The sequence below is a fragment of the Pomacea canaliculata genome, linkage group LG9, assembly GCF_003073045.1.
Source record: "Pomacea canaliculata isolate SZHN2017 linkage group LG9, ASM307304v1, whole genome shotgun sequence".
NCBI classification, from domain to species: domain Eukaryota; kingdom Metazoa; phylum Mollusca; class Gastropoda; order Architaenioglossa; family Ampullariidae; genus Pomacea; species Pomacea canaliculata.
Window position 1 is genome coordinate 18,732,846 of NC_037598.1, and position 24,890 is coordinate 18,757,735.

The window sequence follows — 24,890 nt, forward strand, 5'->3', positions numbered from 1 at the left end:
GTGAATCTTCAGCTCAACAAAACACTGGTGATGCCAGCACCTAACACTCTTGTAGGTCTCCTGCTCACTCCTTATAATACTTCTTCCAGAAACATCCCTCCGGGAGTCCGTACATTAAAACCAGGCGGTTTTCCTTCCGGTCATTGTATGTCTCGTTCCCTCCCTGGCTTCCTGGCTTCATTTGAATTTCTATTTCACTGAGGCTGACAGCAGAAAAACAAGAAGAGTTTCAGAGGCTGCGGATACGTTTTCCCTTATACCCGCGAGCAAAAATAATGTGCATGCACTTGCGAGGATACAGTCGTGGGGAGAAAGAAGAAGTATGAGGACAGAAACACAGACAGCAAAAACAAGATAAAACAATATTTACAGACTCCAAACCAGCAGACATGTGAGGAAGAGAGTGGGAGAGAAAGAATTAATAACGAAAAAGATAATGAATGATGATGTTTATCGACTGGAAACGCACAAAGCGGGAGAAAGAGACACTGGGGAGGGAAAAGAGAGACATAGGCAGACAGAAAGATTTGAAACATGATTGAGTGTGATGATGATGATGACGTAGTCTGTCACGTTCGCGACCTTCGCCCTCACGCGGGACTAGCAACGACTAGTCTGTAGACACGTTGAACCAGGCCAGACCGCTGCAAATAGGAGGAATGAACAAAATCCCACGCAAGCAGAGGTAGGGTACAAACAGGATTTTGACCTGAGTCCTGTGACCTGACTACTGTACTTATATCAAGTAGGTGGTCAAGTTCATAGATGGATATAGATATTCAAGAGGCTAAAGACGGACAAACGTGATGTCAGACAAATCAGTCACAAAACATTGTGCTTGTTCCTCATCTCAACTGATTCTCCACCAGCAAGTCAGTCATACACCACCTCCCCACCATTGTCAGAAAACAAGGTGCGGTTTTTGTTCCTTGTCTATCTTCAGTCTTCTACTTCAGTCAGCCAAGTGCCATCACTGCCTTTTGTAACTCTGTGAATGGAGAGGATGCGATACACTGACAGAGTTGTCCTGTACTATCTGTGTTCCTGGTGGATGAATGGGCGCAGTCTTGTAATGAGTCTACAACCCTTGGAACGACAGAGAAACAGTAGACAGATGATAGAGAGAAGAGAAATGGCGAATCCCGCTTGATATACAGTCGCCTCTTCGCATCAAGACACAAATATCGATATCACTGCGGCCATATTTTATTCAAACCGTCAATTTAGTGCTGATAGTGTGGCTGCTGTTACCGGCGTTGCCATGGCAGCATGCAGCGTTTATGAAAGACTACTTCATTTCAAGGAAAGAAGACAGAGGGAAAAAATGAGCTTGCACACAAATCCCAACATGAAGTTTATGTTGAAGAAAGGAAAATACCATTACTCTTCATAGTTTAAATTCTTGAGTGATGTATTCATGTTAAACAAAAATATTGATGAAATACAAGTACTGTGTGAAACATTTTATACTGTCACGTCTGCACCTGTTCATGTCCGTGAAGTTTAATGTATCCTTGGCTACAGAGCAGCCGCGACTGTCTATAATTTAGTGCATGGAGATCGCAACAGGGGCAATAACCATGCACCAAAAGGGAACAGGTTGTTTGTATTTCTTGTTTATCAGACTAAAATAATTAACAAGTCTAAACTTTATGTCACATGTTAACAAGTCTAACAAGTCCCAGGCGCTGCCAGTATAGCATCAGGCGAGATAACTGTAGATATTCAGTAACTATCTACAACATTTAGTTACTTCCCCTGACTCCGGTACAGTTGATGCCGTGCACCAATTAAAATTATCATAAATGAAAGTTTAATGGCTGGATAATAAGTAGTTAGTAGTTTGCTTCCAAGATGTAGAGGTCGCTACCCGTGTTGCAGGCTCTGGCCACGTGGGTGCTCATTCATCTGTTTTTCAATCGAACATGAAGAAATTTTTATCAAAGACTATGTGGGAGTTAGTAAATAGGGCCTGATCTTTGTTCAGAGCAGACAAACATTTAACTAAGCATTCGATGTATGTAATGAAAATGTCAACACATCCTGCCAGTGTTTTTGTACGATGGAACGTGTGCATGTATAAATCACACACACACACACACAGCCCAGACCACATCTCCAGACCTGAAAGTCTCAGAAGTAAACGCAACTTAAGTAATATTAAGGAAAAAAATAATTAAATTTTTCTATGCATGGACACAGACATTCTAACACCAGATCAGATAAAATGGAGCAGATTGCTGGGTATCATCAGAGTATGTTAATGCTCCCAAGGTTCAGTAATTTATTTGAGAAAGTTCTGGAAATAAAAAGACAATAACACTTAAATGAAACTTAAGAATGATGTTTATTCTGCTAAAAGGAAGGTAAACATTATTATAGAGATGTAATCACTTCATTAACTGCGGGTAAAAACACAATTTTTCTTTATTATCATTAACATCGAATCATCTTCGTCCTTGTCCCTCGTATTTTATCTATGCTCTTGAAATAATTTTTTCTTCGTTTCTTTCTTTGTTTATTTTGTATTTATTCTGACCTTTACTCTGACTGACTTTATTCCTGTATAATCATTGGCTTTGAGAGGAATGGACGCAGAAAAATAGAGCACACTCATATGCGCACGCACTTTTATACATGCACACAGAAACATTCACAAACACATAAACACTCACAAACACAGAAACACTCACAAACACATAAACACTCACAAACACGTAAACACACACACACACACACGTTAAAGCGCGTTGGCTTTCCACTGACTGCCTTTTATTTTGAAGTTGAAAAATTAAAACTATACAATCCTCTGATACCTTTTCAAATAAAAATATTTATTTTTCTTACATACGAAGATCGGCAACATCAAGCAAGTTTCTCTAACGGAACAAATTCAGTACTGAGCTGTACTGTGTGTTATTATGACAAACACGTACACATGTAGAATAAGAACAGTAACAACATTATGGAAGTAAGCAATAACTAAAATCGTAACATAACTTATAAATCTTAACATCAAGACAATATCCCTAACAATATGGAAAGAAATTGAGTGCACACACGACACCTGGCGTTTGAGAACATCCCAGGAGAGCTGCTCGAACATTTTCCAAGAAGCTGGTGATGCAAAGTAAAGCCCATAGAATAAATGCTATCACTACCCATCCCCCTTTCAAAACATGAAACAAAAAAATTGCCAAAAGTATAGAACCATCAGCCTACTCACCCAAAGCCAAAGAGTCTGAAAGTAATGTACATACATCATCAACATCACCGATGAGGAAGCTGCCCAGAAGCAGATGCACACTTCGACAGCTCTTCAGCAAAGTGATATGAAAGCTGGATCTTTTCTATAATTTCTTTGATTTACAAGGTGTTTGAACTGTGGCATGTGATCATCGACGAAGGCCTCTTTCAAGTCCTCAAAGCACTAAGCCAAAGCTCAGTGAGCGCAGTGCTTTTCAATTAACCAAACGGGTGATTTCTTTCACAGAGGTTCCCCTATCATCTTCTGTTCAACCATCTTTTAGGAGATGATCATGCGAGAAACCTTTCACGACATCACACTTCCATTTGCATGGGTGGGAGGTCTTGAAGCATCTTGAGCTTTGCAGACGACATCGATCTGATGCCATGCAACAGCAAACTGCCAGACCAACGGCCTGCAGTCTGGAATGGAGGGCAGCTTTTACACGTCATGGTGAACGGCAACAAGGAAGCAGAGATTTACAGAACGAAACAAGAGTAGATGTTGCTTTCCGAAGATGGCAGCTCCACCATGTTCAGACACACAACTGCTGTCAAAGTATGCAGCCCAGATCAGACTATTGTGATTACTGTTGTTGTTGTTGACCAAATTAAAGCAAGAGCAACAATCTATTAGCAGCCTTTGTTCCACTGAAGATAAATATTGCGCAGAGAAACTTTCAGCAACACTTAAAACACTGCTGTGTTGATTATAGTTCTTTTAAATATTTTGTGTGTGACAAAATAAGTTTTACAATAATTGTAAATTCTTTATTTACGAGCTATAGCAACAAATAAGGAAAAGTTTTGTTGTGGGAGGTGGATAGGCTGAAAGGATGGATGCAAGCTGCTGACAGTTTCTGACATGAGCAGGACATTAGCCATCCAGCATCTCACACAAAGGATATTGGTAATTAATACAATATTCGCTTTTAAAGCTTCTCGGGGACCCAACTGTCATCACGAGACAGTTTCTCTGAGTGTCGTTGGGCGGGGACACCGCGTTGAAGATGCTAAAATCCACAGGCCACCCGTCCCCCCATACCCACGACCCTTCCTCTTGTTGGTCCGAGCCATCCACCCAGTACTGCACGTACGCCGCCGAGTCTGGAAGACAGAAGAACACAAGGACTGATCATTCAAATATCCTGTCACATGATAGTACCCGCACTCGGCCATTTTTATGTGAACTTCTTTCGTTCCGTTACTGAGAACTGCAATGTTGTTCTATCGTTCCACCATCCAAGCAAACAGCCAACCAACAAACTAAAATCTTAATCCGACTAAAAGTTTATAATGATGATGGATACATTAAGCGATTAGTTTAATCTCACTAACACAGTTTTCACAGCTTCGTCTCCCATTTATCCTCTCATCCTTGTATATATCTTTGTCTGTCTACAATAGGAACTGTATGAACCGTATTGTACAGACTTGTTTTAGTGAAGTTGGTGTCAAGTAGGGGGATTTGGCTTCATTTAATAATCAGCAAATTCTCAGGAAAGTTACCATAACTGTCCATACCAAAAATTTATGATAAAGCTAGAGACCAGACATACACATTTACCACAGTACTAGTCACTTACTGGGAGCATTCTTCAAAGCATTGGTGATCGCATCTCGTTTGGCGACATCACGAATCCTGGCCAAGGTGGCGGACATACCCGCGCACCATGTCTGCGCACCTGCCCAGGTGAAGGTCTTCGATATGTCCGGTTTGATGCAAGAGCTGCCATCAGCAAGCAAGTAGAAGTCAGGGTGAGCCGAGCATCTACCCGGCGTCTGGAGGGTGCTGCTGAAAGTGGTTATCGTTGAAATGATGACACCTGTAGACACACCTGTTGTCGTCTGCAGTCCCACCTCTGAAGAAGTGACTACAACAAAGGAAAGATGATCCTGCATGATAAGCGTTGTGTGACATCAATGGAAAAAACAAGATCCGTCAGACTTTTCATTCTTCTCAAATTCCCCAAAATGTCGGATTGTTATGATGAGATGCACAATGGGAACAATTGATGTTTTAAATAGTAAGAAAAATGGAAAGAATTGTAAGAGTAGTGTTACAGATAACTGATAATGGAATTAACAAGAACTTGAATTGCAAAATGATCGATGTGATTGATCATGCCATTGTAAGCCGAGGGTTTTAGCAGAACTCACCAGTTTCTTGCACCCTGGAGAAGAGGGTGACATTGTGCCCAGGTGTCTGTGTCAGGGTGATATTCAAACAGCACAGGCGTCGCACAGCATCAAACGCAAAGGACGGACACGCCACCTGCCGGGAGCTGCACACAGCTGCACAGTGCAGGGCGGAGATGGTAGTGAAGGACGCCTCCATCACCAAAGTCTTGTCCTGGTGCAGGCTGCGTGTCCACGAAGAACCTTTGACCTCAGTGGACCTCGCGCAGACGATCGTAAGTGCATTAACCGTCAATGACAAGGCTACAACCAGAACCATTCTCGGCATCTTTGTGGCAACTGCCTCAGGAACTGAACTCCTCCTCTGTGTCTTACAAGATGACTGGTAAACTACCCACAACCGACCAGCCACCCAGTCTCGACTGTTCTCGATCGTTAAGCCTTTGTATCGAAATCCGTTGCTCTCTTGATCTTGCAAACATTTAAATATCTTTTCTTACAGGCTTTATTCTGGTTTGTTTAAAACTTTTTAAAAACTTTATTTGCTTTCCTTTATTTAAAATAATACAAGGCCATCCGTTGGTAATCGAAACCGTTTCTTTCATACTGAGAAATATTAGAAAGAATGTTTTCAAGGTAATCACTCGCTGAAGTTTATCAGATCATCTGGTTAATTTTCCAGTCACTGCCCAATCGCTCACAAACACAAACACATTTATTCTGTGACATTTCCTCGAGACAGTTATCTACAACCAGACACACATAGGTTAAATCAGATTTTCTTTCAGATACGAGATAAGACTCGTTCTGTTGACAGCACGGATCTTTAAGTGAGTGAAGCCATGTGAGTAAACAATAGAATGTTTGTCGAGCTGTTTGCAGGCATGCTATGTTTGATTAAAATGTTGTCATTACTGATTTCAAACTTTGTTTCCAACGAGTCCGCCAATACTTCACAAACAAGCTTTATGTCACTGAGTCACACAAAGAACAAAGCTTTAATACATCTTGCAATCATCAAATCAGTTTAATTGATGTCGTGAAAAAATATACAAAGCCAGTAAAACAGTTTGAGTTCTTCGGGAAAAGCAAATTCGCGGCCCGGTGGCGCAATGGTTAGCGATGTCACCAATAGTGACTCTCGTCTCGGCATACACACACATGTGCACCTAACAAATTGAGAAAAGTCGCTGATCATTGGTCACGCTAGACACCTGTTTCCATTGCCATAGCAATATCAACCGACCGAATGAAGAACAATGGCCAGAAGACGATCAAGTAGGCAACACAGGTCAAATAGGGCTTATCATACTGCCCGAGTGAAGTGGTCGGATTGGAATAACGACATTTATAGATGTTATTTTTCCTACCGGCGCATTGTACGTATGCTACGTGCGGTTCAATGTCGGCAATGTTCCGCTGGAAACCTCAAAATTTTGAGCTGGCCAGGTCCAAGAAGTCGAGTTTTCCTAATGCAATGTCAGCTCTGTGCTTATCAAACCAAAATTTAAAAACACGAAAAGGTATGCAAAGGCTGTGCCCGCTAATTTTAACCAGACACAACATTTTTAACAGTATGATTCTGGTAAAACCGCCATAAAATTGCAAGATTTTATATCATGTCCAGTGCGGCTCTTGGGCAAGAAAAGGTTATGTTGTTGCGTTGAAACCAGCTGTCCGCTCGAATTTACTACGTCGAAGACAAGAAGAGCGTTACCATTTGGTGAGACCCACCAGCCCACCGGCATCGGAACCCCCTTCTAATGCGATTTCAGAAAAGTCACTTAGCTCAAATAGCTCGGAGAGCACAAACTCCCCCTCCACTTCGAGGATGATCTGCCCGAGGCTGACTGGAGGCAGGCTGAAAGAAACAACACAACACAACGAAAGGCGCAATGGCCGAGCGAAGGAATCCAACACAAGCCGACGCCGATCAACTAACAACAGGCGATCCAACACAAGCCGACGCCGATCAACTAACAATGGGCGATCCAAATAATCAAAAAAAAGCCGACGCCAAAGACGATGTTATATAGGCTGGCCTCGACACCAAGAACAAATGCATGTTGCAGAGAAAATCGGACAGTATTTTTTGGACACTATTTTTTTATATATATATTAATGCTGAAAGATTTCAGCCCAATTAAAAGTCTTAAAATCTTGTTTTGCTTTTTTGCTTCTTTTTTGTTTTTTGTGTGGTTATTTGTCTTTTTTTTTTTTTGGTTTTGTTTTTATCTTCGCGTAAAATAGTTAAAATATTAATAGAATAATTACTTTAAATAAATTTAATTTAAATAAATTTAAATAATTAATATTAAAATATTAAAATAGTGGACCAGCGAGCGAGAGCGTATGTGCGAGAAGAAACTGGCTTCCCAGCCTGCATAAGCTTTGGGAGTTTGAAGGGCCCCGATCGGGGGGACGGGTGAAAGTAAGGGCTACGGGCTATCCCGCTCCTAAATGACCGAACGCCCATAGGGCGTAGCCGTTACGCGCTGACAGTGACCCGTATGTCGGACATTTCACTCCGCCCTCTGACCTCGCGCCCGCATTTGCTGACCGGCTGTCAGTCTCCACACTCGCCGCCCGATGGGCTTCTACCTGCAACAACCGCTTTGGTCATCGCACTCTCGGTGAGTTTGTGGTGACCAGACGTTTCGGGGGCGAAAGCGGGACACGTGCCGATGATGGTGTCGTCACCGTCAAAGAACGCCGAAAAAAGTGATTTTTAAAGACAACCAGGACATTTGATGGACTTGCCAGAAAGCCAGAAAGCGGGACATTGGGCTTCCCGCCCGATGAGCAGGCGGGACAAGAGGTCAAAAGCGGGACTGTCCCGCCTAATGCGGGACGTCTGGTCACCTTAGGCACACTGAAAATAAACAATACATTCATTTCCCTGTATGATGTATAAGTGACAGCTAAAACAATCCAGCGCTACAAAGTACTTACATTCTCCTTCAAATAAAGACAGAAGATGGCCCCAAGTCCATCATATCAGGTGATTTGGACTTTGACTGAGAGGAAAACAGCCGCGCATATGTCAAGGTTATCGTACCACTCTACTGGCCAATAACTACCTACTACGTCACCAATGCGGAAGCGCATAAACCAATGACGAGAACGCAGGAAGTCAGAAGCTAGGTTAGTACAGAGATCCTTACAGATCATGCAGAGAAGTTTCTGAAGAAGTGATTGCCTCCCTTATGTCAACGTTGTAGATACGTACACACCTGACTTTATATTTTTAATTTTATTTTAGATCTGCACGTATATTACACGTCAGTGTAAACTAAAGATCACAGTAGAGTATAGTACTAAAGGACAACATGAAAATTCCACACACATTTCTTTTCAAAAATGAAATTTTTAAAGAAAGATCTAATTTTGAATTTCAGAGTAATCGTTGCACACCTTTCCCAACAGTGAAATAAAAATGGAGATGTATATATTGTTGTTAAGAAAAGCCTAGGATGTAGATTCAGCGGCCCGGTGGCGGAACGGTTAGCGCCTTTCACACATACAGTAAAGTTTGGCTTCCCAGAGTTCATTTCTTGCTGTTCTTTCTTGCACGTAGCATCTGTTTACAGCGCTGGCTGCCTTGCCGTGATAGTGGCTAGCACGGCGTGAAACACTTATCCCCATAGAGCGCCGCAAGGAGGAAGCACTTTCCAACTAAACAACAACCAGTGTGGTACATGTACTAAAATTGGATCGATACAGATAAAATTAGTATAGTCTCTTTCGTCCCGGCATACACACATAAAGTCGCTGATCATTGGTCACGCTAGACACGTGTTTCCATTGCCATAGCGATAACGACAAGGAGAAAAATGGTTGGGCCCGCTCAGCTCCGCTCCAACAGGGCATATCATGCTGCCCGGGTGAGGTGGAGCGCCATCTATAGTAGTCACCAGAATACCATACATCGTTTCAATTTCTCCTATCAGCAGGTGGTGACAATGCTGCGGGCTGTCGAGTGTAGAATCTGTTCCACTGGTCGCATCCAACTGCGACACTGGTACAGTGAAACGCAGGTACGGTTACAAAACGCTGGCACAAGATCCAATAATAGAACTCGGCCAATGACTTTTCTGTCTTAATGCTACGGAGTCCATATTAAAAGTCATCTGATGTGTATTGAAAGATTATTGTAATCGTTTTTTTGTTTGTTTGTGTGGTTTTTTTTTTAATGGAGACTTTGGTTATTTCACTTTCTAGGAAATGCTGAAGATCGGGGATCGTGCTTAGTCAAAGCATTGTAATAATGCCGACTACAAAACAGTCAACAGATGACTCCACAGCGTGGCTGAAGATGAGCCAAGCTGAATGTATAATGTGCGTATAAACCGTTCCATGTTGTAAAATAAGGCTACACATTTCTTAATCATTGAGAACAGCAAACAGTATTCCTGACAGAGTGAAATACATTAGTGTTTCAGTTTGGTAAAATGTGTTATATATACTTTTTTTCTTTCATATAAAGTAGTCCAGTTTTATAATATTTGCATACTTTTACAATGAATGCTTAAAGTGTGTTCTATTGTGTTTGCATTCTGCAATTATAATATATAAAATAACATTGTTGTAAAGCTGTTGTACATTATTGCAAACATGAAGACTGACCACAGTTACAGTTTAGTTAAACACAATGTAAACACAACCAAACCAATTACCTCATTAGCTTAAAATTTCATCTATTTGAAACTTTAGTGATAACTTCAAGTAATCTTTGGGCAATGTAGGATATATATTAGAAAAAGAGACAACACAGGCTGCAGATTGTTTCTGCATAAATGTGCACACACGTGATAAGATAACAGTAATTAGAGGTTTTTCATGAAGAGTTGTGACAATGCCATAAATTAACATGTTGTGTAGGATGCTTTACTTTATTTGTGTAGGATATTCAAGATCCTGGAAGGGTTGTAAGAAAATCAACTGACATGGTATATGACAAGACTGGTTATTCCCAATCTGGAATGAATGGAATTATAAAAGAAGAACTAAAATATTTCATCACTCTGCATATGAAACAGGATTATTGCTGTACCAGTAAGTGTTTGAAGTGGCTTCTTAAATTGCTACTTTTTTATTATGTGAGCTTAAGTACTTTATTTTGCAAGGAGAGATTCTTGCAGTGAGTCTGACTGGGTTTAGCTATAAGTCAGTCTCACAAGATAAATGCTCCACTTTCATTTAAGTGTCCTGTCACTTGATAGCTTGTCAAAATTTTAATTTTTCCATTTTTAATGTTCCTGTTCAAGTAGATTGAAAACTTTACATATAGATATGTAAGAGAGAGTGATAGCATATCTAACCATACACTGAAAACTACTGACATTTCATCAATACAATGAAAGATGTTGCTACTCATAACGAGATAATTGTTACTACAGAGCAGGCTCTTTTAGTCAAAATGCTTCTTTGAAGAAATAGTGGGGCAGGCAGGTAGAAATTGTGGTGCTAGTTATGTAGGGCAAAGGTTGGGATACTGAGAGCAAACTTGATTGTTTTTGTTTTGTTTTTGCAAGTCAATATGTTTTCCTGTTTGGGTTGCATATGACCCTGAAGTAGACTGTAGTTTCATGTACAAATGTATTACAATGAAACATTTGTATTTGACTTTTAACCATCACAATTTCCCTTTGTGCACAGCAGCAGCCTGGGGATATTATATCTGCCACTGCTTACAAATAGTTTGGAAGTAACAGGCAAGAATGGAGGAACAAGTCCAAGGACAAAGCCATCTGATGGTCAGTGAAATAAGAAATCAAAGAAAATAACCATGCATGTGTTTAATTTATCAATGTAAGCATGGCTTTATCATTCATGATTTGTTTATGAAGAAAGTTAACCCTGCCTATTACTCTGTTCTGGGTAATCTCTGCATGTTGTACACCTGTTTACAAGTGCAACTGCTTTGATGTGATATGGTTCTAGTGATTCTACCTCTTCTTAGTTTTCCTTTCTAATCCACAAATAGTAATCAACACTAGAAGCAAGCCTACATGAATCTGTTTACATAAGTGGTGTTGGCCATCAACTTCCTGTTTCCTCCTAGCTGCTTTAAAGCTCATAAATTGTAAGAAACAGAAATACGTTTTACTTCAACTGAATGGCACATCGGTAAGAAGTGAATAAATTGAAATGCCTTGTTTTTGCTTATCATTAAAGGACTAATATTTTGATTGCAGATGGGTCATGCTGTTGAGGAGCACAGAGAAATGTTTCGAAGCTTGCTCCACATATGAATCAAGTTACGAAATGTAGGTGAACAAGGAATGACTCCAGCAGCAATCCCATGTTTCAGGTGAGAAATTTGATAGGCTGGAAGAGGAATCTGTGTGTAGAGAATTTAGGGGGGAAAGTGGCTGTTGTGAAATCTAATTAAAGCTTTTTTCGCAACAACTAGCCTGAAGACTTTGAAGACTCAAATTCTTTGTTGTAAATAAATGTTAAAACCATGTTTAGTTTTGGCTTGTATGTAATAAATTTCTTTGTATATAATAAATTTCTTCTCTCCTTTTTGTGTTGTATATAGTACATTGTTTTGAAGATTGTAAGGATTTTTGTTTTTTTTGGTCAGGTATTCCCGACAACTAGCCTGAAGACTTTAAAGACTCAAATTCTTTGTTGTAAATAAATGTTAAAACCATGTATATTTTTTGCTTGCTTGTATATGATATGTTTTGAAGATTGTAATGATTTTTTTCATTTTTTTTCTTTTGGTCAGGTATTCGCGACAACTAGCCTGAAGACTGTAAGGCTCAAATTCTTGGTTGTAAATAATGTTAAAACCATGTATATTTTTTGCTTGTATATGTATATGATAAGTTGTTTTTGAAGATTGTAATGACTTTTTTCTTTTTTTGGAGGTGGGGGTCAGGCATTTGTGACAAATTCTTTGTTGTAAATAAATATTCAATCCTTGTTTATCTTTTGCTTGCATATGATAAATTGTATTGAAGATTGTAATGATTTTTTTTTCTTTTTTGGGGGTCAGGTATTCGCAACAATTAGCCTGAAGTTTTTGAAGACTCAAATTCTTTGTTGTAATAAATATTAAAACCCTTTATTTTTTTTGCTTGTATATGTATATGATAAATTGCAATGAATATTTTTTGGTCAGGCATTTGTGAAAAATTCTTTGTTGTAAATTAATATGAAAACCTTGTGTATCTGCTTGTATTTAATAAATTGTTGAATCATGTCTATTTTTTGTCTGCTGGTATTTACCAAGTGCTTTGGAGGGCTGAGAGGGGCTTTGAAGGGCTATGAGGTGTTTTTAGGGTGGGGCTATGGAGGGCTGAGGGACTATGGAAGGGCTGCGAGGTGTTTTTAGGGTGGGGCTATGGAGGGCTGAGGGACTATGGAAGGGCTGCGAGGTGTTTTTAGGGTGGGGCTATGGAGGGCTGAGGGACTATGGAAGGGCTGCGAGGTGTTTTTAGGGTGGGGCTTTGGAGGGCTGAGGGACTATGGAAGGGCTGCGAGGTGTTTTTAGGGTGGGGCTTTGAAGGGCTGAGGGAGTTATTTCTCCCAAACCCGCAAGGGGCCGATGCACTTTAGGCTCCCATAATACGGCGGGCTGGGAGTGTAACTTCCCTTAACGGCCCCATTTCTCAGCCCGAAACGGGCCCGTTCGGGGCCGATGAACTCTTGCAGGCACCACTGGTTTAAACTGTTCATTTTACCGTGATTTTAACATTTTAGTTGAAAAATGCGAAAAGATTTAAGCATGGTTTTCAGGTTTTTTTTTTAATTGCAGCTTTTTTATTACACTGAAGAGTGAACTGAGCCTTTCTTTAAATTTCAGATTTTTTAAGATTTCTACAATTGTTACCCTGTTGACATGTGCTAAGGGTAAGTTTTTTTAATTTGTGCATTTTTGTACATTCTGGTAATCACTAATAATGCTGAAGAAAAATCAGTTACACCTGTACTGCTATGGTTTGATATTTTTAGCTAGTGTTGCCATTCCCTGGAGACTTTGATCATCATTTGCAGGCATTGACCATTGAGCTGAATTGTGCCTGTTGCACAAACATTTTGAGCAGACTACAAAGTTGTTTGATGCTGGCAGAGTGCCAGCAGCTCTGTGACATTGACACTAATTAGTTTACAATTTGCTAGCATATGAAGTCACAAGAGAATGACACTAACCTGAGTAAATGGCTGTTTGCTTGGCTTTCTTTTCCCATAAAAAGTTTTAAAGGCTGCAAGCTTAGGTAATGGGTAGATGTAGCATAGAACTTTATTTTTGATCCAGCGTTCACACAAGAGCACCTAATATTTATTCAGAAATTTGGGAGTGGAGAGGGGGTTGATTTAAATATTTTTTCCACTTGTCTTCGACTTAGGGTCTATCAGACTGCCCCCAAAAGGAACACCTCTAAACTCAAGTTACCTTAAATCTGAGGGATTAACTCCCTTTAGTTCCTGAAGTGCAAGCCCTCAAATATCACTGGAAAAGGTCACAAGTGTCCACATATATTATTAACATACATTTCCTGCTTTCCAGCTATCGTAGTCCTTTCAAGCATAACAATGTATATTTGATCTGTCAGGGATTTATATTGGACATAATGATGTTTGTAGGCTTGTTTCATTAAAAACACAGGATTACAGAGTGTGCAAAAAAATGTTTGTATACCAAGCTCAGCCCACATTTTAAAATGTCCATAAATACATGTGACCCTAACGCATTGAGATAAGTCTCTGATCATTGGTCACGCTAGACACTTGTTTCCATTGGCTTAGCCTCGTCACCTGACATCGACGTGCTGCCAACAGCCCAAGTGAAATCATGGCGAAGAAGAACAGCCACCGAAACAACAAACAACATCGTTCGGACATCGGCACATTCGCAGCACGAGTGAGATGGAATCGGTGGCGAGCACTCCAAAAGAACAAATTATGTAACGTCAAGTTATCGACGCACTCTTGGAAAAAAATCTTTACTTATTCGCAGATGAAGCACCTTCTAAGTGCAGTGGTATGCCGTGTGTGTGTCGTAGGCAAAATGAAATTATTGTCATGGACAAATGGATCTACCGACAATTACGTCCTGCAATGTCTTTGTTGTGGAGCGATCACCAGATTATGATGAAATCACAAAAATTGTGAATATAACTTCAAGCTGACCAGCCTTTTCTCCCTCTTCCACTGAGAAAGTCATGTCGGATGTAGGCACTGCATCTTCTGGTTCAATTATACTTAAAAGCAACTGCACAGAATTATTTAGCGACTTCTGGCATTTTATATAGTAGCTTGACAAGATCTGTCAGCCCTGAATTCATAAAATAAAAACTCAAGAGTGATGGCTTTTTCTTTTCACAGCCGTCGCGCCCATCCCGTTCCCCTCGGCAGGACTGCAGTTGCACCATGCTGCTTCACATGAAGTCATCCATCTTTGCGATGCAGTTGATTTCAAATTAAAATATTTTCAATAAAAATTCATTTTCATGACTGTTATTTGATATAATCGGTAGAATGTCACCTTTACGATTCATCTGATGTCACAATCAAACAGGGATGGGAGTTCTCCGGCCGGGGGAATCTGAGGACGGAACTGGGACGGAAAGTAAAATTCAAAATTTTCACTGATTATGAAGGACCAGGGACTATGAATAAAAAAGCGAACATTTTTCGTATCGTGAACGATACCATACGCTAGTGGTAATAGGTAGAGGAGGCGTTAGGAATACGCGGGGCCTGGGGCCGACCATCCGCGCGGGGCCGGGGTAATGGAGTACGTGTATCAACATCCCTATTGATATGATGCCGGAAGCAATGATTTATATACAGTTAGATAGGTTGGATTAATTTCGCGAAATAACGCACGAATTTAGTGTTTTAATTGTTCGTAACCTTTCCCACCGTCTGTGACAGTAGCGGCTTTTTCTTACAGCATAATAATATGGTGACGATAACTTAATAAACTGCTTGTTACTATTATCGGGCTTAACATGAAGACAAGGGTTCAATAATTTGCTTAATTAGAACTTAGAAGTGTTTTCTGAATGTCAATTTTTTGTCACAACTTGTTTACCACAGCTAGCAATAAGTCAGAAAGATGACCTCGGGTAAGGTGGTCAGACGTTTCGGGAGCGAAAGCGGGACGCGTGCTGACGACGGTGTCGTCACCGACAAAGAACGCCGATAAATAAGGGGGGGGGGAACTTTCCTCTGACTTTACCGAGTAGTGATGCTTTCAACGGCAGATCTGTGCACGCCACTACAGTATTCCATTTTAATAGAAAACCGGTATTTAAAATTTAAATTAAAATATTCCTACCTTATCTCCCGCTCAGCCAACTTTGCGGACGTGCAGGTGAGGCGCTGTGTAAATTATCGTGCCAATAATGGTCCGGCACCTTCGTCATCTTGCGGGGCTGTCGCTCCCAAACCGTACTTCATAGACCGTGAATCTCCTTGTAAAGTTTCAGTCATTGCAAGATTGTGTTATACATTTTTTCACAAGGATTTCGTGAATTTTCGCTGTCAAAGTTGCACTTCACAATTAAAAGTCCTTTCAGTGTTTCCACCTTTATCTGTCTTTTCACTGGCGATGTTCGTATCGTCCCCGACATAAGTTTAGTCACTGATCCGTACTCAAAGAAAACGATTACTGGAAGCGAATAAAATGCCGGGCAGCGGGAACCTTTAATATTATGGAGGACATTGTTGAAAAAGACAGAACCAACCTTACACCTAAAAATGTTGAAGCCATTGGGTTTATTAAGTATGATTTAAGGGCCAGAGGACTGAGAGCCATACAGATGGTCCCCAGTGACCAAATGATAAAAAATGTGATTTCTGCACATGCGTCATATACAGTGCATATGGAAAGAGAGGCTCATCTGGCTAAAAAAAAACAAAACAGGACACTGTTTGCCAGAATGCTGTCCAAAAAAGGAAGTTGGAGGACTGCATCAGCTTCCAGCCGACTAAGAAGCAGCAGTTACCTCATCCAGCAACTGAGCCATCAACACAGACAGCTAAGAGACCAACAGAAACCACACAGCCTGCCAACATAGTAACTGGACAAATTGACATTTTGACAAATACCCCTGAAAAGTCTGCTCCCAGAATGTCAGGGAGACCAGTGCAAACATCAATCACTGGATTTTTAAAAAAATAAGAAGTGTTAGGTTTTGGTGGGTATTGGAGTTTTTACTTGTTTTTATTTGCCTTATCAAAATTAAATGTAGATAAGACAGAAGAGATAGGCATAGACTTTAGGAAAATAAAATTTTGTTTTATTGTGTACCTGTTGAGACAGTTAACTCCTTTAGGTACGTAGGCTCTGTTTTTGATTGCAGGCTAAAATGGGATGTAAACATGATCAGCATGTGTACCTTCAATAGCTGAATAGTTTTTCAGTCAGCACAGCAACATTGAGCTGTTTTTATCAGTCATTCATTGAAAGTCTTTCACTTTTTTCCTTCATATGCTGGTTTTACACTTTTCTGTCCATGATATGAACAGTTTGAACCATACTGTCCATATTTTTCTAAGGTAATTGGTGTTAAGCACAGAAATTTGGATTCCTTTTTATGATCAGCAAATTGTCAGAAAAGTTGACAGCATTTTGACCATACCAGAACATGTCCTAGCAGGAGAATTTGTTATATTGAGTTCAGGCAGGCAAACATACTATGCCTATATGCAAAAGCAATAGGGACTTGAAATGGTTTACAACCTCTGCAGTCCACATGCTCAACCATAGATTATAGATTAATTGTCAGTTGTATGTTCATGGGTGTGTGATATAGGTGTACCTTAAGAATGTTTTATATGTAAGAATGCACGTTCTTATAATGCACCACTCGCCTAATATTGTAACTAGCAGTTTTTTAAAACTTTTGTAACAGAACACACTTCCTAAGTTATAATTGCCCATTAGGGTTAATAAAGTTGGACATTTGTCATTGTTAACTACTAAAGACATTGTATGACGTATGTGTGTTATGTATGTGAAACACGTGAAATGCGTATGCAACCATATGTGTCATATAACGTTATATGCATATGCTCTAGTACTACATGGCTCTTGAAAAATCTTCAGTCCCAGGAAAATTTCTGGCTCCCACCCATGATATATATAATTATTGCAAAATACACAAATTATTAATCCATTTGATATTGGTATTTTTTAGGAATTTTGGCATGTCTTGATTTAGAAATATGTAAATCAGGATATGCCGAAATCCCTAAAAATACCAATAATCTGAAGATATAAATAGTGGGGTATATAAAAAAAAACAGATGGGACGTACCCATGAGCCATCAGGGTTGACTAACGGTCACAAGAGGGAGAGAAGCGTCCCACGCTTGTTTCACAGGTAAAACAGACATGACCCCATTGTTACGACCCGCTTTCACTTTCGCTATGGGTCGGACGCCATTTTGCCATATGGCCCCCGGGTACTCAAGACATGTGTCCCACCTGTAGCCAATATTCCTTTGCTGCTGGGGTAACTACGACAATCTACACCGCATGAATATTGGCGTCTTCCGTAAAATTTATTAGCCTGCGTGTTTCATACACAGCTACACCCCAGTGAATGTGCAATTTCACCTTTATTGAAGCGTAGCAGTCGCTCGTCACCATCAGACTCTTTTATGAACAGACAACCCAAAACAGTGCGATATGTGTATGTGCAAAGCTGTATGGGTTAGAGAGTAAGTCACGTGAGCTAGCGGCCAATCCGAAGGCTCGGATGAGGTCGCTATACAACAATTCTTCGGGAAAAGCAAATTCGCGGCCCGGTGGCGCAATGGTTAGCGATGTCACCAATAGTGACTCTCGTCTCGGCATACACACACATGTGCACCTAACAAATTGAGAAAAGTCGCTGATCATTGGTCACGCTAGACACCTGTTTCCATTGCCATAGCAATATCAACCGACCGAATGAAGAACAATGGCCAGAAGACGATCAAGTAGGCAACACAGGTCAAATAGGGCTTATGCCCGAGTGAAGTGGTCGGATTGGAATAACGACATTTATAGATGTTATTTTTCCTACCGGCGCATTGTACGTATGCTACGTGCGGTTCAATGTCGGCAATGTTCCGCTGGAAACCTCAAAATTTTGAGCTGTCCAGGTCCAAGAAGTCGAGTTTTCCTAATGCAATGCCAGCTCTGTGCTTATCAAACCAAAATTTAAAAACACGAAAAGGTATGCAAAGGCATACACGTCCATAAATACATGTGACCCTAACGCATTGAGATAAGTCTCTGATCATTGGTCACGCTAGACACTTGTTTCCATTGGCTTAGCCTCGTCACCTGACATCGACGTGCTGCCAACAGCCCAAGTGAAATCATGGCGAAGAAGAACAGCCACCGAAACAACAAACAACATCGTTTTTTCCTCCCTCTTCCACTGAAAAAGTCATGTCGGATGATGTAAAAAGATAAAAAGAAGTGACTAAAGATGCAGGCACACAACTTGTGCCTTTTAACAATCACACAAAAGTGGCATAGTAGCGAGAGTAGGGGGTGGCATAGTAAATTTTTTTTACATTGAAACCGACCGAGCAAAAGTGGCATAATACCGAGAGTGGCATAGTAGCGGGGTGGCATAGTAGCGAGATTTGACTGTATTCGTGTTTTTGCTTTTATTAGCACTCTGCATCTTCTGGTTCAATTGTACTTAAAAGCAACTGCACAGAGTTATTTAGCGACTTCTGGCATTTTATATAGTAGCTTGACAAGATCTGTCAGCCCTGAATTCATAAAATAAAAACTCAAGAGTGATGGCTTTTTCTTTTCAAAGCCGTCGCGCCCATCCCGTTCCCCTCGGCAGGACTGCAGTTGCACCATGCTGCTTCACATGAAGTCATCCATCTTTGCGATGCAGTTGATTTCAAATTAAAATATTTTCAATAAAAATTCATTTTCGTGACTGTTATTTGATATAATCGGTTTAAAGTTACCTTTACGATTCATCTGATGTCACAATCAAATCATTAGTGGTTAAAACGGCTTCTCTCAATGTCATGATGATGATGATGATGATGATGATGATGATGATGATGATGATGATGGGTTTTATATCGCGCAAAATCCGTATCATGGCGATACGCTCAATGCAAGGCTACATACTCGAACTATCCTCCCACCTCGTACTCCACGCACGGTTTTCTTAGTAATGAGTCCAAGTTTTCTGCAATATGACAGCAAGTTAATATCCAATACACTCACATTTTTAGCAAGGTCTTGGAACACAGAAGCAGAGTAGTGTAAGTGTCAGGTCAGGTCAGGTCAGTCCCAAGCCCGCTCCGGGCGTAGGGGGGACCGTCCGGCAGCAGCAACAGAGAGAATTTTCCACCCGGTCCTGTCTTGAGCAGATGAGAACAGGTCTGGCATCTCGCGTTCGGTCCATTCTTGCTCGGACGACCACGACGACGGCCCCCCCCCCCCCCGAGGGTTCCTTGTAGGATTGTCTTGGACAGGGTGTTGTGGCGGGTGACGTGACCGAACCAGGCGAGCTTGCGCCGCTTCACTGTTGCCAGAAGGGGCTCATGTGGGCCCACGAGGGAGGTTACGGTGCTCCGTACGTATTCGTTGGTCTTGTGTTCGCGGTACGAGATGCAGAGCAGCTTTCTCAAGCACTTGTTCTCAAAGCACTTGTTCTCAGAGTTTCTTTTCCGTTGTGGCGAGTAGCGTCCAAGTCTCGCAGCCGTAGAGTAGGATTGACAAGTGACTCATTCACAAAAAGATGAAAATGATCAGATTGCAGTGTGAAGACAAAGCACAATCACAGTTCGTCCAACCACTCAATACTGTTGCTGTTCCACAGGAAAATACTGTTTGTAAACACTACTCAGGGAGAAGCCCTGACACTACCATCGCTCACAATACAAGTAGTCTCATAGTCCCAACGGAAAGCCTCTGAACATCAGATCAGGGAAAACCTCTAATTCTCTTGTGCCACTGTCAATGAGTAGAGTAAAGCCAGTATCCACTTCAAGAACCAGTTTTCACCAAAATTCATAAAAGTACTCCAATAAAATTCACATCAGCAGTTGCAGTAAACCAAAAGGAAAGTTCATACCAAAATTTCATACAGCACCAAACGATCTGATGGCTGAAATTGTGAGAGACAATCTGCTGCTTCCAAACGCATGAACACCACTCACAAACACAGGTCCACAAATCAGAAAATGGAAAAACGCAATGCTCAGCAGTACTGGAAAAGTTACAATTGTTTGTGGGCACAGGTAATCCAGACGATGCACAGATCTAAAATATGGCAATATGGCGCGGACGTTAGAGTTGAAATAAAATGCTCCAGATAAATGATAGAAGTCACGAAGACACAGCAACCAATCCGGAAAGGTAGATAATGATATCACAGAGTCACTGAGCACTGGTACACAAAATATGACGCAGATAAAGCTGGAAAAAAAACAAATTGTGCCGAAGAGTGACACAAGTACGGCAGTTAAATGAAGGGACATCACTCTACTCAGTGAAAGTAACCCTTCACTGTAGAAACGCGGAAAAATAACATTTATTTGTAAATTACTTTAAACTGTGTAGAAAATAGGTGGAAATACAGATTCGTGAATCAAACAAATTTTAATGAAATTATCCAAACAATGTTTAGCTTTTAAATTTACAGCCTACAGCTCTATTTCTTTTTTTCGTGTCAAAACCACAAGCTGCGTGGCCCAGACGTTTGCTAACCACTCAAACCAAGTGGCACCCACCTCATCCAACACACGTTTGTCAACAGCTGCCTCTTTCTCTGTCAGATCTTATGATAGGTTGAGTTAGCAGTTTGCTTCGGGTTTAATCAAGCATTCTTAATTCACGCATTAAAAACTTTAACAGACGAGTTTTTTAAAGTTCACCAATACACTACGAATGCTATTCAAGCTGCTCTCAGTTCATGTACAGGTGACTGATATGCTCCACACTTATATCAACAAAATAATTTAGAATGTAATCGTTGCCTCTCTCTAACATGTATACATCTTTCGAGTATCTTGATGTAGTGAGCTATATTATGTCTGTTGTTCAATATCCTTTTGGATGAAAAAAAGAATAAATGATTAAATAAAGCAGGAAATGAAGATGCATTTGATTCCTACCCTAAAATGTTTGTTCGCGAGTCTGTATGTATATTCAGCGCTTTGAGTTGAGCTGATGCTTGAGATAGGAGCTGTATAACTGTAGACGACGACGACGACGACGACGACGACAATATATCTCACAATTAACTCCGTTGTTCTTTCTCCCTTTCTCTCTATCTGGATGCCAGTCGACTTTCAAGCACGGAGTAATCTTTTGGCATGAGCGGCTCTTTGCTCAAATTAGCTTCGTTCATCTTGAACATTATGGGGACCGATAGCAGCCCCACTTCTATGTGACAGTGAATATCGTCTCGGTTTCACAATCACCAGAAGGAAATTTATCGAAAAACGCATCACCGACTGTTTGGTAAACAATAAATAGAACAGAGGTCAACATCAGGTTATTTTCTCAAGTGGTAGAGGAAACAATAAAGTCAGCTAAGGGGATATTTCGGGTAAAAATCCCATCAAAGAAAGTTTTCAATATTATTGTATTTTCACTCTGCTAAATTACTTTAAATTTACAATCTCTATCATATTTTCCTACCCTTCGTTTTTTGTAATCCGTGCGATAACTGTTACTGTATTAAAAAAAAATTTTCTTTAAATCCAATAGTGATTTTGTTGAGTCTGAAAAAAATGTCATCATTTAAATACGTACTACACAACCGGATTTGATGAGTGAATGTACTATTTACTCCTAGGTGCAGTAAAGTACACAACAAATAACGATACTTTACTAATTTTTACATGCATTATTGTGTTAATACCAATTTGTTACAGTTATGAAAATGTTATGGCTTTAGCATTCAACATTTTATTTGACGTCCTCTTTTTTTCCCCAAATCACAAATAATTTCAATCAGAGTGAAACTATACCACTCCGGTCTAAGCGGCAAAATTGATAAACTCAGGCATTCTGCCAACGGACAGATGAAAGTAAACAGTGACTCAAACAGTCCCCATGCTGTCCTATGTCATTCAGTAAGTATATCATTGTGGATAATTTTTATCAATGATCCGTGCATTTAAATGATTTACGCACGAGCTAATCTCACGTGGTTCACATTACCGTCGCCGAAAATATCATGTGCATTCGAGCGTGGAAGAAGAATGGACAAAAAGACAGCATATTCTGGCAACATAGGTCTGGTCCTAAAATAGCCAGCAGTATAAAATCCTCGAATCAGGATAGAAACAGTCAAACGGATTCAAGCAAGTGAAAAGAGGCTGAAGTAGAGACGAGAACTGAAAATATTTTCTCAAACAAAATCCGGGTTCTTTGTTCGATATTATCTTCAACAGAACCAACATTTAAAAGTCTTCTTACTTGACCACGTCTATGTTATAAATGGCGGTTATTATGCGAGTAGCTTTGCTGCTGATGTTGTTGTACAATGTGATTGTCATTGCTTCTTCCGACGTTAACCGGACAACGGAGAAAGACTTGTTGTCGTTGTCGTCTGTGACGTCAGACGAGGAGACACGGAGGTTGCGTCGCTTGGAGGCAGAGGTGGAGATACTGCGGCGGAGTGTGACGGAGCTGAAAGCTGCAGGGCCGTGTGCAAAACAGCAAAGGTAAGCGTCTGCCGCCATGCTGGACAATATTCGGTGATGTGTCTTGCTCGATCGTTTTCCTCATCCAATATTTTTTAAATGTTGCTATGTGTGCATGTCTTTTATATATGTGTATATATATATAAAATTCTCTGGCTGCATGCATGCACGTGTATTATTATTATTCCCCAGCTCACTAGAAGCAGACGCCCTCAGCGTGGCACAGGAAGTTCGTGGACTACGTCATCACGTGCAGTCGCTGAGAATGCACTCAGAGTTGTCTGCCATTCGTTCGGAGCTAGACGCGCTGAGGTCAAAGGTGCCTTACAACGTCACTGAAGAGGTCAGACAGCAGGCACGTGTCACAGAGCAACCAGGGAACGTTTCTCAGTCATCGACATCATCAGGTGAGCTGACAGGGAGAGCGATGTAGAGATAAATATATTTTAAAGGCACTGAATAGATGAAATTAAAATCTTTATTTTTAGCATCGCGTGCAGTTCAACACATATACACATTAATTATCACAGTGTAATAGTCTTAATACCTATACCAATCCTCTAAACTGTAATCTTGTAATGTGCATTACAAACCAGAATTTGGAGGTACATATAAAATAAATGCCTGAAGAGTAAGGGATCAGTGTTATTCTACATCTTTTTATTTTGTAGGCTTCATCAGCTTTCTGTTTTGTTTTGCTCAGGTTCTGTCTACACTCGCTGGGGTAATAGTCAGTGTCCATCTCAGTCTCAGCTTTTCTATTCAGGTATGTCTATAGATATATGCATGACTTGAGAACAGAAATATTCGATGTAATTACTACAGCTCTCATTGTTATGCTCAATCGCATGAAAGCTAAACACTGTAGAGGAGTTAATAATAGTGTGCATTATTTTATTCCTCATCGACTTCAGCATGCTGGGAACATTTTAAGATGTCTAGTTAGATAAAAGCACATTGCTGGTAAAGCGTCAGTCACTGATAGATTAGTGATTAATAGGAGGAATTGATAGTCTTTAAAATAGTGATATATATAAAAAATCTCTATCTGAAAATCGTTTTACACTTTACAGTTCTGTTGGTTATTGTTCACATGAACACTCGGCAGACGCAGTGTATGACGTTTACCAGACGCAGACGTTAATGTGAACACTAATTTAAACGGCACTCGTCAGATCCTCCCTAGATACAGTACTTGTCTGCAGAATCCTCATTCATTATCGCACAGACTTTAATGCCATGTTTCGTCACAGGTGTAATTGGAGGATCTCATTACATGCACGAAGGAGCGGCATCCAACGCCCTGTGTCTTCCTCTCAACCCTGTCTATGAGGACTACGTCGTTCCCGGGAGCGTGACCTACGTCTACGGGGCTGAGTACGAGGTCAACGTCCATTCTTCCAATGACCTTGACCCCAAATGTTCCGTGTGTCATACCCCACTCGCCGCCACCATCATGGTGCCAGCTACCAACTCCTGCCACACCGAGTGGATGCTAGAATATTCGGGCATTCTCATGGCTGGACATTACTCTCAGAAAGCAGCGACCGAATTCATTTGTGTGGACCCTGCGTTGGAGGGTATGACGGGGTCAAAGGACGACAAAAACGGAAAACTGTTTTACTTCGCCTCCTCGTCATGTGGGAGTCTGCGGTGTCCTCCTTACATCAACAACAAAGTACTGAGCTGTGCTGTTTGCTCCAAATAGTGTCTCGATAAGGGAAGATGATTTCTTACGAAAACTAAAATCCACTACGATTCACTTGCTTATTTAATTACCGCAAAGTATTAATAACTTTCCTGGTAATAAACAACCCTGTATTATCTTTGAGAGACAAGGAGTATTATAGACAAAC

The 24,890-nt window shown here is 40.7% G+C and overlaps 2 protein-coding genes across 2 annotated transcripts; one reads left to right on the plus strand and one right to left on the minus strand.

Moving 5' to 3' along the window:
- Positions 1–3,335: 3,335 nt before the first annotated feature.
- On the minus strand, positions 3,336–6,035 carry LOC112572355 (C-type lectin domain family 17, member A-like). Its single transcript, XM_025251985.1, has 3 exons — positions 5,407–6,035; positions 4,833–5,120; positions 3,336–4,353 (listed from the first exon to the last, which is right to left on the minus strand). The coding sequence occupies exons 1-3, from the start codon at positions 5,711–5,713 to the stop codon at positions 4,124–4,126; spliced, it is 825 nt and encodes a 274-aa protein (XP_025107770.1). The 5' UTR covers positions 5,714–6,035; the 3' UTR covers positions 3,336–4,123.
- Positions 6,036–22,702: 16,667 nt separating this feature from the next.
- On the plus strand, positions 22,703–24,758 carry LOC112572970. The gene is made up of 4 exons (XM_025252993.1): positions 22,703–23,055; positions 23,227–23,441; positions 23,738–23,800; positions 24,288–24,758. Exons 1-4 carry the CDS (start codon positions 22,829–22,831, stop codon positions 24,740–24,742), a joined length of 960 nt encoding a protein of 319 aa, XP_025108778.1. The 5' UTR covers positions 22,703–22,828; the 3' UTR covers positions 24,743–24,758.
- The last annotated feature ends 132 nt before the right edge of the window (positions 24,759–24,890 follow it).